The sequence below is a fragment of the Stegodyphus dumicola genome, chromosome X1, assembly GCF_044657685.1.
Source record: "Stegodyphus dumicola isolate Sdum_Otavi_A_Nest chromosome X1, ASM4465768v1".
Lineage (NCBI taxonomy): Eukaryota > Metazoa > Arthropoda > Arachnida > Araneae > Eresidae > Stegodyphus > Stegodyphus dumicola.
The window spans coordinates 177,324,530-177,338,771 of record NC_140780.1 but is presented as its reverse complement, the minus strand read 5'-3'; the positions used below and the strand labels follow the sequence as shown (position 1 = coordinate 177,338,771).

Below are 14,242 nucleotides of genomic sequence, written 5' to 3'. Positions count from 1 at the left end.
ACATTTTGAATTAAAAAAACTGAAATCTAGGATTTTCCTTTTACAGAACAACATGCAGCACAGTATTTTCAAATTTATATCCTAGCAACAAGAAACACGTGCGTTAATGGGCATAATTATCCACTATCCACTTTTATTCAAAAACAAACATTAATGTGAAAACATCACACATGTTTAAAGTTTTTTACATACTCTTATCTGCATCTCGCAACTATTGCTACACCTAACTAAATAAATCATCTCCTTTTCCATAAACTTCTAGACGACTGGCACAAGTTTTGGCAGTATCTTCATCACTTTTCACAGAAATTCATAATCAGAAAGTTATTTTAAGTTTCACTCTTCTAATGCCTAAACAATACTTCAGCTTTTGTTTCAAATTAATTTTTTGGTAACTTTATATAATTTTAGATACAGTCAAAAGTCGTTAATTCGGACACCCATAATCTGGAATGATCTATAATCCGGACCTCAAAGCTAAAAACTTTCTGCGCATGCGCCGCATTGGCACATGCGCACAGTTGTTTTACGCGTGCGCGTAAGACTGACTACTGCGCATATGCGTGTGCGCAAGTGCAGAATAAGTTTTTGGCTGCGTGTTTAATGTATAACGGACGGTGTAAGCTAAAATTATCTATTTCAGTTAATGTTAATGATTGTGTTGTTCCTTAATCTTTGAATTGGATCCCGCTTATTAATTTTTGCAGACTGTAAGAGCAATTTTATAAAAGTAAACTTGAACTTTCGATTATGTCAAATAGAATTTCCGATGCTGGAACTTCCAAAGGATCTACAAAACGAAAGTATGTTTCGATGTCCAACAAACAAAAAGTGGAATTGCTGCAAAAAATGGATAAAAACATGAAGAATGTGACAGAGAGGTTAGTGAAAACGAAAAAATTTCGATTGACAAGTTAGTCGGTATTCTCGGCACAGCAATTAACGGGACTTGAACAGCGGAACTTTGTAACTGAACAAGAAATTATGTCTGTTTATAGAATTAAAGAGAAAGTATTATCACATAAAACGAAGCAACTTAAACAACTTGCATTGAAAGAAGTGTTTAATAAAGTAAACAAATAAATATTAAGCTTTTTTTTTGGTAAATTTTGATACCCTTTAGATCATAATTGTTCTTTATTTCATAAATTAAGGTTTCATATTATTAATTTTAGAATTTCTGCATGCCATCTTACGGGATTTAAACTGATGATCTATAATGCGGAAAAATCGATAATCCGGAATCGGCGAAGTCCCGACGAGTCCGGATTAACGACTTTTGACTGTATAAACTTTTGATATTCAAGTTGATAAATATAAAATGGCTTTTGTAATTTTAGAATGAAATTCTTTTATTCATTTGGCTTTTCTACCATGAACTGCAATTTTTATACATTCAACTACCTGCAATTTTTTCTTATTTAGCATTTTCCGAGCCTTCTGGATTGTTGAACTTTGGATATACTTTGTACTTACATAAAATGAAGCAGCAAACTTTACTAATTTTTGGTACATTCTTATGTAGATATATACACATATAAACTGAAACTTTTAATTTTCTACTAGTCAAAATGTTTCAATCAAATTACAATCAACTTTGCAAAACTTGCAAAATGGAAAGGCAATTTATGACAGAGCTGTGAACATATCTGCAGGGTGCTTGTTACATGTCAGAAAGCATACTAGTTTTTAATTGTCTTCTAATCCCCCAACTTGCGTGTCTTACACAGCAAGATTAAATTTTACTTTCTATACTGAAGATTTTAAGTAGCATGCTGGTTAAAACAGCCATACTCTTTACCATAAACAAAAAAGAAATTCCATCATTCACCTTTAAAGCATGGAAATAAATATTTTAATTGTGAGAAATACAAAGTTTATATTTGATATGTTGGCGGAGGACATAATTTACTTGAAATTACCCAGTGCAAATACCGCAACTATATCGTAAAAAATATAGATGTTTCATAATTTTACTTTCGAGTTTTATTCCCAAAAACTGAGACAGACATTCACCATATTGTTGATAAAACTTTTATAATGAAAAACCATAACGCCTAATATAAATAATGAAAAACCATATTCTTTATTCTGTTTTTATGAAGTTTTTAAATAACTTCATTCCAACATGTCTTCAGCATCATATGTTCATCTGCAAAATCTTTAACAATGCATAAAAGATGCACAGATAACAGAGTAATGCTTTAATTTATGCAAAAGATCAATATTAAAATTATAGGATGGCAAATATTTCATTCAGAAAAATAGTTACATTAAATTTGTCAGTTCACATCAGTTTTTTTTTTAATAAAATCCTCATATACAGACAATAAGTAAATTAGCCACAGCTAAGAACATAAAATCAATGTTTAATGATGAGCTAAGACTTACACGTAAATGATGTTTTAAAAGAGGCTAATCTGAAATGAAAGCTCCTCTCAAATTCTTGCATGAAAAAATGTTTGCATATCAAAATACAATATGTATCCTCTTGCTTATCTTTCATTACCTTTCGAAATTTAATTTAAAAAAACCTGTTACACAAGAGTTCTTGTTATTACTGCAGCTTTATAAAAGTACTTAGTTTATTATCAGTACAGATTTTGAAGTTTACATTCTAAACTTTAGAAAGTGAAAACATTCTCTACAGAAAAAGCAGTTTTTAAAGGAATTTTAATCTACATCTATTTTTAAGCTGGCCAGTTACTGACTCCCATACTGAAGGGCAGGGTTTGTATCTGGAGAAGGCATGGATGTAAATCTTAAAACTATACAATAAGTATATTTTAACTGTTGAAAAATTCCAGAAATGACTGATTTGTATTACAGTTACAGGGGATATCTTTTCTTTAGAAAAAGAATGTTAGTATAGTTATAACGTTTAAGTAATGTCTTCTTTTAGAAATTATGTGCAGAATCAGCTCTCTTATGATATATAATAATAATTTTTTTATTATTTGGTGATCAGGATGGGAAACTGTAAATACTAAAAGTTTTATAAACAGTTTGTGCTTTGAATATGGAATACAGAATATGGTGTTGTTTACAACCAATTTTCTTGCATAGTGGTATAATGTAAAATGGTGTGCTGCAAGATTTGGAAGATTAACAAACTGTGACAAGGTAAGATTTAATATTCTTTGTTAAGAAAGGAACCTGTACGTTGCAAATTACTTCTAACTCCTCTTAATGTAATTAAAATCGATGAGAAATTTAGTTCAATGAAGTTATCAAATTAATTTGAAAGAACTGTTAGAAATGATTTCAAAACAGAAGTAGTGAAGGCTAAAGGAACTACTCTTAGATCTCTTACTACAAGATTAATTGATGAAATTAAAATTTTAGAAAAATCAAAACAGAAGAAGAGTTGGAAGAACTTTCAGAAGGGATAAATTTGAAATTTAAATGGTTAAAAGAAATAGATTCTGAAATTCAAGTGAAAATATGCATGTTAACACTCTGGCTGCTCATCCCACGGGCATGTTTTTTTCTTCCTTTGTTGAAGAGCATATCCCGTTTTTTCAACGTTTAACGCCTGAAATAAATTATATACAGTATTAGACAGTTTATGTTTTGGCCAACAGATATCGTTAGTTGTCCATTAAATTGCGGCATTTGAAGGCATGTGGTATTACTCCACTTTTTTCTTACAGAGATGGCTGCCAGAAAACATTCAACGATTATCTTAATTATTTAATCAAATTATTGAATTATTAATTAGATTTATTGAATTTGGTGCAAAGACTGTGAAGTTGGACTTTGCCTTGAACACTGTTTGAATTCTATCATACTAAACTGCATTTCTAAGGTATTTTTCCCCTCAGTGCTTTATATTTTCTTAAATTTTATATATTTCCCTTTTTTATTATGCAATAAATCGAAATTAACTGTAATTTATTAAAAAAAATTTTTTTTGGTGATAATGTCTGAAATTGGTTTTTCTGGAAACTTAGTTTCTCATGATAAATATTTATATATAAAAATATTTTCTAGAAAGGAAAAATGCATTTCTCAATTCTCCAATACATGTAGATTTAAAATATGCCCAAAAAAATTGCACAATTTTTGAAGTGATTTTGGTCTACGAATTGAGCAGTCAGAGGGTTGAAGAAGTTGAAACCGAAATTATTAATTGTGATGAGCATCATGAAAAAGTGAAGATATGCAAGTTGAAATGTACTATTAGGAAATGGAAGCCAGATACACAAAGAATACAACAACCAAGCTTCTTTTAAAATTAGGAAAAACAATTTTTAAAATTACCAATGTTAAGAATAAGAAGTTTGAATGGTGATCTTGCTGATTGGCAAAGATTCAGCAATTTACTCTGATACATAGAATTAAGATTTATCTGATGCAGATAAATTTAATTACCGACACTTATAGTATTTAAAAGGAATAACTGCAAATGTAATTACAGGAATTACACTGACAAATAAAAACTATGAAGCAGCAAATAGAAACCTTAAAAGAAAGATTCGGTAAAATGAATTTGGATATCAATCTGCTTACAGAGTTGTTAAGATACTTACATAGAATTTCCTCTTAAACCCTTCCGGCACAAATGTGCCCAAAAATTTCTTTCAGTATGCAGAGAAAAATTAAATGGAAAAGGCTTTATAGATTAAATTTAACCTTCTTTATTAATACTAGATGGCAGGATAACAGACACCAGTTCAGATTTCAGCCATGTTGTTTTTAGACTTAATTTTCAAAGAAATCCTTAAATTTCAAGAACACAATATCATTTTTTCCGCTGATATAGAAAAGGCATTTCTAACGATAAGTATTACTAAGGAAGATCACAAATATTTAAAATTCCTTCGATTTCAGAATGACAACTATGAATCATTCAAAATTATGGACATAACATTTGGTATTACTACCAGTCCATTCACTTTAGCAGCTACAATAAAGCATATTAAAAAATACATTACTAAAAATGTCAGATTTATGAAATAATGAATTTGTCATTATATGCTGATTTATATTATGGAGCAAATACAGTAGAAAAGGTATACCAACTGATGCTGTTACCATTTTCTTGCACGTGAGTATGAATCTGCGTAAATTTAAATCAAATTCTAAGGAGGTAAAGAATGATTTTTCAATGAATGATTCCTTTGCACATGCCAAAATTTTAGGCCTTGATTGGGATACAGAAAATGACACTATTAAATATCAACATCTTGATTTAAGAAATGGTCATTTCTTTGATACACTAAAATATAAGGATCTTAAAATTGGTTACACAATATTACTTCAGGGAACAACTAAATCTAAGTTTCACCAAGATTTAGCTCAAATAATTCAAGTTTTGAAAGGGCGTGATGGTCTTGTACAATCATGCGTGGTGAAAACTAAAAAAGGTGGCTTTATGGGACCTCTGCATCTGATATACCTTCAACTCTCAGTCAGAAAGTGAACTAATTTAGCAACTTTTATTTTATTCTTATGTTTCATGTTTACTTAAATGATTAATAATTTAAAATTTGTAATTCAATTTTATATTTACTTATTGAACAGCTTTTGAACTGTTAACTACATTTGTTAATTTTATAGAGTTTCCCTTTTGCTGTTTATGTTTACATCAGGTAAATGTACTTAATATGTAAGTTGCCTGCTAGATTTGAATTCCCCCCCCCTCGTGTGCTGAAATAGTGCTAATTTTTGAAACATGATCAGGTGGAAAGAGTTGTAAAATCTCACAAACGATTGATTTTTATCATTGTTAGAGGGTACATCTCTGCTGTAGGAAAAGACTGTTAGTTTTGTTTACGATGTTGAAGTGTAAAGAATGACTGAAGCTTCTGGGATTATTTTAAAATAAATTATTATTTTGTAATGTTCAAGTACTGTCTTCTATTAGTATTATCTGAATGACCAAATCAGGTCTCTTGTGAAAACAATAAAAAATGTTTACACTATCTGCACATGTGAGTATTCAGAAAATAGTAGTTATTTAATAAGAACAGGATAATTACTCAAAATTACTGTACAGTACTCAAAAATAAGACCCTCCAAAAAAACTTATCTTCCAGCGGCCCTCCCTTTTTTTTAGAAGGAAAGAACTAAAAACATTACTTTATTACATGGTAGTAATTGTCTTTCAAAAAAATAAATATCTTTATTTGTTTACATGTCACATAAAGCACATTCTTAAACCCACATCCTAGTTTCCTTTGTATGAATGAAGACTGACATTCTATGCATAATTCTTGTCTGCACATACTAGACTACATAAATATATGATAACATAACACTTTCTGAGAGAAGTTCATATTCAAATTAGCCTACACTATATTAAAATGAGATGCATATGTTTGCCGAATAAAAGAACGACAGATGTTCAGAGGTGGATTGCAGAAACATTGATTTACACAGCTCAAACAGAACTTCTCCGAGAAGTCACGAAATAACCTAAATTAAAAACATAGTAAAAAATTATACAAAAATTTAAATAAAATCAAAAGTTCAAAATTATACAATATAGTTCTTTAAGAACATAATGTGCATAAAATAGGGGTTGCTTTATTCATAACTAAATAAACAAATCTGCTCCACATTCTATTTTTTTCAAAGTCACATTATACCCACATTACTGTCAACTTTAGAATGTATCAACTGTGTTCAGTGCTTTAAACAAACAAGAAGTGCTGTCTTTTCACCCCCTAACCGATCTTTTAATTAGGTGTATACAATTCCAAAAGCAGAAAACATTATTTCAGTTTCTGAAGCTTTTCCTGTACCTTACATTTCAATGACATTACGTTCCTTTTCGTCTCTGCTTCCTTTCACAAGGGCTACTGACTTTCAGAACTCAAGTGTGGTCATTGACTGGATTGATTCCTTTCCAAAATGGGTATTGCAGAAAGCTGGAGCATGAATTATAAACTTGCATGACATGCTGAACAAGGCGGTGTCATTTTCCGGTTAGTATTTCCAAAGCCTGTCCCCTTCCACTTGCATTATATTCTGGCAATAAAACATGCACTAAAAAATGTACTGACCACACTAAATGTTCACATTGTGCTGTTTTAGCCATTCTTAATAAATAGCTTTAAAGTTGTTTTCAAGTCCTAGACAAACTTAAAAGCTTCAGCAATGCTGCAATTATTTTTCAGGAATTTATCCAAAGAATTGAAACTGGCTTCAACAAGAACTTGTTATACATTTTATTTAGCTATCATATAAGACATTTTTGGCCAAATAGCCTTGTTTATTTCATTTCTAGTCTCATACACAATCTGCATGTAAACTGACCAGACATTTATACAGCTTTCAACCAAGTGAGTTACATACTGGATACCAAAGTAGTTCTGGTAGCATATGTAAACAAATTCTACTGTACTCAATAAAATTTGGCTTGAACAAGATTGTCTGGTGGTATATAATAATGCTATATTATATTTATTAAATTTGGCTCTTGCAAGCTGAAGATAAAAGAAATATGGTTTGAATAAAAAGCTCAATAATATTTAATAATCTACATTTAAGGCCAACAGATATATACAGTACAAAGTCCGAGATCTAAACGACAAATATCTCGAGCTCAAAGCCACAAACTTTTTTAATATGCTTTATACATGCGTATTTGATTTTTCCTTTCATGATAAAACACGTGGAGAGTCCCGATTCTTAACTTCACTTAGGCACTAAATAAAATAACTCATTATTGAAGAAACCATCATGTGAACATAAATTTGTGAGATTAATAATTTGGTTCAATAGCTGAGTATCTGCTTTGCATACATCTCAAACCAAAACATTCTACATAGGAACAGAACTTTTTTACACCTACTAGTATTTTATATTCCTGACGCTGACCTGGCAAACCATTATTTATTATATTTTGCTTTCATCATCGCATGTTTATCAATACATGACAGCTTCAGTAATGACTCATGCAGCAATGTCTAAACATTTTTTAAATATTAGTAATTGTATATGAAGAGTGGCAAACTTTTATGCTAACATCACACTTGGCGATGATTACACCACGTTAAATGCAATAAAAAATGTTGACGAAAATTTTAACAAAAATTTCTTTTCATATGCTAAAAATAGATTTTGTTAATGAAACTCAGAGGCCAAAAGATTACATTTAGTGCTATTTGAATTAAGAATAACTGATATGTTATTCGCATAAATCCAGAAGCGGAGGCAGAATATGGCTGCACTGGACAGGAGAATTTAGGGAAGACAAAATTGTTCAAATTCGGGGAAGCACAAAACGGCAAAATTAAGGGCTGAGAAATTTTTTATAATTTAGGGAAAGCACTGGGATCCAAAGTTTAGGGGCGGGGAAAATTTAAAACTTTAGGAAGGTGCTTTGTAGCAGATTTTAGGACCTGCAGAGACTGCACCAAGTGGTATCTAGCGCCGACCCTAGATTTAGCCTTCAGTATACGTGGGAGGTTATTTATCCAGGACTCAGATTAGTCTTGAGCATATACAGAAAATCGGAAGTACGTATAACAAATAAGTAATACAATTAAAGATTAATTCCGCACGCAATAGAAGCAAGACAAAACTTAGTGCAACAACTTGTCTTTCGCCGCCAATCTTAGCTTATGATACATAGCCTATAATGTATGGCGGAAGCTAATAAGCTACGCCAAAATTATTCTAAGGCATTCCAGTTAATGTAATAGACTGCACTGCTCCTTAATTTTCTAATTAGTTCCATCTTTTGCAGACTGTTATTATTACAGCAATTTTATAAAAGTTAAAGCTTGGACTTTCGATTATATCGGAAAGAGTTTCCAGTTCTAGAACTGCCAAAGGATCTACAAAGCAAAAGCATGTTTCGATGTACATTAAACAAAAAGGACAACTGCTGCAAAAAATGGATAAAGGCATATCTGTCTCAATATTATGCGAGGAGTATGGCATTGGAAAGTCAATCGTATATGACATAAGAAAAAGGAACTTTGGGGATTGTTTGTGGACTCCCACTGAACAACACAAAAACTGTTTGTTATGCTAAAAGTGACGATCATGACAAAGTGATGATTGAATGTGTCAGACAGCGTTGCAGTGAGGACGTGACATTGACGAGGCCAATGCTAATGGCTCAAGCCAAAATATTTCATGAAAAAATGAACTTAAAAACTGAATGCACATATTCAGCAGGTTGGTTAACCCAAAAACATTCCAAAGTAAAGGCAAAATTTTCCAGTTAATGGATTTCCTAAAGAAATGTGGAGAAGCAGTAATAAATGAAGATGATACAACAGATGTTTTTCATTGCAAGGGCAATGCCCCAATCATCAATCAATTAACGGACGGCAAAATCTGTAGTATGGTTCTAAATCCAGAAAATACCGCTATTGATAGTAAAGAAAGTGAGAGGTTACTGAAAATGAAAAATTTCGATTGACAAGTTAGTCAGAATTCTCGAGACAGCAATTACAGGCCTTGAACAGTGGAACTTTGTAACTGAACAAGAAATTATGTCTGTTTATAGAATTAAAGAGAAAGTATTAGCACAAAAAAAAAAAAAAAAAAAAGAGCAACTTAAACAACTTGCGTTGAAAGAAATAATTAATAAAGTAAACAAATAAATATTAAGCTTTTTTTTGTAAATTTTCATTCCCTTTAGCTCATAAATGCTCTTTATTTCATTTATTACGATTTAATATTTTTAATTGAATAATTTCTGCTTGCCATCAGATTTAAATTGATGATCTAATATTTGGAAAAATCCCAAACCCAGAATAGCTGAAGTCCAGACAAGTCCAAATCTTAGACTTTGTACTGTATGTGCTACACATCTAATAAAACAATAAATTGTTTTCTACTGCTTTTCCTACATGTGCAATCAAATCAGTTTATCAGTAAAAAATAAAATTTATACATTTAGTTTCAACTTTTTAAATGGCATCAATAGCAAAGATCAGCATAATTCCACTTTTTTGTAGTCTTAATGATTTATCAAGTTTCTACTAAAAGTACAGTTCCATCTACCGTTCTAACACAGATGCACATTATTGGCTGATTTTACATATTAGAGCAACTACTTATCATCATATACATTATTTTATTAAAATATTCCTTTCTTTTTCATATCACTTAATTTATACATTTAGTCATCTTGAGATAGATGCTTATGTTCAAGACTCAGCATATCCATTAACTTCATGAAATGAGGATTACTCATTTCAAAAATTGAAATTATGTATTCACAATAGAAAAAAATTTATCCACTGAATGATTTCAAGATTTTTGAGCAAATGATATTTTTATAACATATTTGCTTTAGCATTTGTACAAATTTGAACTTTTATTAACCATGAATGAAAACAATAATGGACCTATCATCAAGGTGGCGTATTGAGAATATGGTAAAGCGCACTAGGGCTATCTGCCTAAGGGAAGGGATGCCTTCGTGGGGGACTTTCTAAGGGAAACTGGCTCATATATACGTTACACATGGGGGAAAACCACGAAAACGCCCATATAGCCAGCCCGTTCATTGGATTCGAACCTCGGACCGAACTACCAGTGTTCAGTGATTTTACCGCTTGGCCGCTGGTGGGCTTACCTAGCATCAAATGAGATCTGAATAAATTTAAGCAATTAACTCCATTTTGCAATACAATTTTAAGTATAAAACAGAAGTAGATGTGTATGCATTATTATTATTAAATATAACCTAACATATAAAGGAAATTTTAAAATAAAATGAACTCTTTAAATGTTGTAAAGCATTTAACATTAAATTAACGAGAATTTCTGAGAACCTATATTTACACTTGTCATATATTTTAAAGAAGATTTAATTGGACACTATTAAAATCAATTTTTTTGCTTTGTCTCCAAGTTTTCAAATTAATGACTTTTGTTATTCTAAAAAACTGCATATGATTACTAGACGAAGCTCCTAATCTTATTTCTTTAATACCATACACAGAGTGTCTCCAGAATGCGAAATGATAATGGTTCCTTTACGCAGATGCCTATTCATGTGACAAGATTAGAATCCTTTCTTCAGTTTTTAAATTCTTGTGGGTCATGAAATGTATGGGTAAAAAAGAGAAAGAAAAAATAAATGTATCGAGAGAAAAACTTTAAGGATCAAAAGCAGAAAATTTTAATAATTTTTGCATTCATGGTGTTTCTTAAATTTTCTACACGAAAGCATTTCATTGCATTCAATCTGTAAAGCATATTTTTCTAAACACTTTTCCATGTTAATGTATTCTGAGATTAGAGGACTGGGTGAAAAATAACTGAAAACATATTTAGAAATACCATAAGACAATTTTAATTTGGTAACAAAAATGTCTTTTAAAACAAAGAAATTAAACACTCTTACTGATTTGATTGTTGTTTTGATGAACGCTTTCTTATGACTCAAATCACAATCAGGATACGCATCTGAAACCTATGACACATGGTAAAGTTAAAAGAATATTTATGGAAACTATACACTATAACTAAACTATAACTAAACTTGTTTTACCTGTTTGATTACTTTTTTCATAGTTATTTCTTGTAGATCTGCTTCATCAAGTATCTGCCTTACTAAAGTCTTGATATCATCGTCCTAAAAAGGAATGAGAAATAAAACTACATTATTTGCATCATTAATTTTGTATTATTACTTATCACTGGAGAGGTAAGTCAGACAAAGAACGGATATATAGAATTTTTTTTTAAAAAACCACAAATCTATAAGTCTGAATTCAATTATATAAAAAACTGGAGAAAGTAAAATAGATGTACTGAATATACTGAATTTTTTTATAACCACGATCAACAGCTTAGTTTTTATTGCAAACTGATACTTCAATATCAAATGAACAAAGGTATCCCCCCAAAAAAGTCAACCAGACTGCATAATTCTGCATACACCCATATAATTTTTTAAATAAATCTAAAAATTATTTTATGTTTCAATATTAATATTTTCTATTTATTTCGTGATTCATAACTGAGTCATTTCTAGCAAACATAATAAGCCTCAAAGCTAGTAAAAATATATATATATATATATATATATTTTTTTAATTTCATGTTTGTAGTCTCATTTCTCTTTAGCATCTACGATACCATATGCTGATATTTTTCAAGCATTCATATCTTGATATATTTTATTTAATCAATGACCAACACTTGAAAGACTTTCCTTGAATGCTCCTTGTTTACCACTGGAAGATGTTAATTATTGCTTTGTTTCTTTTTTAGTGTTGCAATTAAAATATGATCCTTTATAAAACTACTAGCCACTACTCAGCCAGCATTTGTCTGGCTTTTAAACGTGCCAGAAAAATGTCATAAGGGAACACCAAACATTAAATTAAAAACTGCACAGTTTTACTCTCCAGAACAAGTTTATCAAAAAAATGTATTATATATGAAAAAAATTACAATGAAATAAGCAATATAACTTAATCAGGGGTGTTTGTGGGACCCCAAAAAAATCCCCTGAAACTTTTACGGACTTACTAACAGACATTTTGGAGTTTCGAGAAGGGGGGAGAGAAAAGAAAAATTACAATTATGAAGTATTGAATGACCTAATTATAAAAGTTCAATGAATTACTTTTTTTTTGCAAAATTAATAACCATAAATATAAACTACTATATTTTATGTAAATATTTTAAATTACCTGAATTATTTCTTTAAAAAAAAGTTATCTAATTTCTGCTGCTTTTTTTTATTTTCTGATGTTTGTGGGCTTGTCTTTCTTTTGTGGTGAACTTCATAATTGCAGGAAGGTTGACTTTTATTTTCCTTATTTATAGTTGAAATTTCCTCGAGAACTGCACATGCAGAGGTAGAAGCAGTTTGCTTTTCTGCTAATGTAGAAGGTTTTTCAGAGACTTTTATAGGTGACTCATCTGAAATACATGTTTTTAAGTCCTCTTGATATGTTTTCCAACTTCCGCTCATATTCAGTAAGAGATCTTTGTGAATTGGATTAGTCATTGGATTTTTTGAGCCATATTTTTCACATGAGGTTTCTTTATAATCATATTTAATAGTCTGCACTGCATCTAGGGAATCAATCTTAAGAGAGGCTCTATAGTCAGTGACAAGTGTATCCATTAAGTTGAATGCACTTTCCACTAATGGGCCATGGAAGCAGCTAAGGCAGGCTTTGACCAATTTAGCCAATGTAAGATACTTATAATCATTTGTGAAATCATCTTTTAAATTAAAAACTTTAGAGCAATATTTATCAATTGTACACTTGACTTGATTTCCACTTTCATCAGATGTGTAGAGCATTTCTTTGGTGATATCAATATCACTCTGGTATAACCTTATTTCAGCTTCTACTTTTGACTTTTCATTATCACTAAAAATATGGGACATAAAAGATGATAATTTTTCAAAAGCTAATATTGTACTGGTTTCACCTCTTAGCTTTGGATCTAATGCTGTAAAACTAATTAGATCCGAATTTTTATGGGGTAATTTCTGTTTCATATGCTATGCTGTATTAGTATAAGCTTTCATCAGAGAAATTTGGAATTCTTTTGCTATTGGATGATTTTTTGATAATTTTTTCACGAGAGTAGAAGCTTCTGCACCAGTAAATATTACTTTGCTAGGTAGATGGAATTCTGGATTTGTGACATCAACCTTTAATAAATTATTATAAGATGTGCACTCTATATTTTCTGGCTTCATAAAAAAAAGAGAAAAATTTTGCCATCAATTTATAAATACTGGAATGTATTAAATGAAGCATTGTTTTTTTTTGTTTCAAATAATTTAATATATGTGTTGAACTCTGGTAATACTGCTGAATATAATGCCATATGCAATAAAGTTTTGTTTTGCATAACAAATAACCTATTTAGTATTCTTTTTTTCCGAGCTAAAGCATCCTTTGTGAGTTGTTGGGAATGCAAGCAAGAATACACCCCTTCAACAATTTTTTTCTGAGCTGCAGAAATATTTCTTTTATTGTATACAGTTTCAACATAAGAAAAATAATCCCCTGTATCAGTTTTATCCAAGTAGTGAAAATAAAATGCAATAAGAGCATCCCACAGATCTTTGATTCTTTCTAAAACACATAAAATGTACACCCACCTATGGTCTGGTCTCTTCAAGGTCTTAAGTTTTTTAATGGCAAGGGGTTCACAGATTTAGAAAAAATTTTCTCTTTTACTGCAGCTTTTCATATCAAAATAGATGTCATCGAACAAATCTTCTAAGTATCTATCAAAGCATGAAGCAAATCTTTTTGCACAGTTATTAGCTGTGTGACATGTGTCACCA

The 14,242-nt window shown here is 30.6% G+C and overlaps 1 protein-coding gene across 2 annotated transcripts in view; it reads right to left on the bottom strand.

Annotated features, from left to right (window-relative positions):
• LOC118204675 (protein DEK-like) overlaps positions 1-14,242 on the bottom strand; it is a 114,678-nt gene that overhangs the window by 18,242 nt on the left and 82,194 nt on the right. The window contains exons 10-12 of one of the 2 annotated variants that reach the window (XM_085807817.1): positions 11,468-11,551; positions 11,321-11,389; positions 2,064-6,420 (exon numbers count right to left, since the gene is read on the bottom strand). In XM_085807817.1, the coding sequence (XP_085663943.1) occupies positions 6,409-6,420; positions 11,321-11,389; positions 11,468-11,551 (165 nt within the window). In that variant the 3' untranslated portion in view covers positions 2,064-6,408. Of the gene's footprint in view, positions 1-2,063; positions 6,421-11,320; positions 11,390-11,467; positions 11,552-14,242 lie in introns of those variants that run through there. The other variant, XM_085807816.1, reaches the window with a different exon arrangement.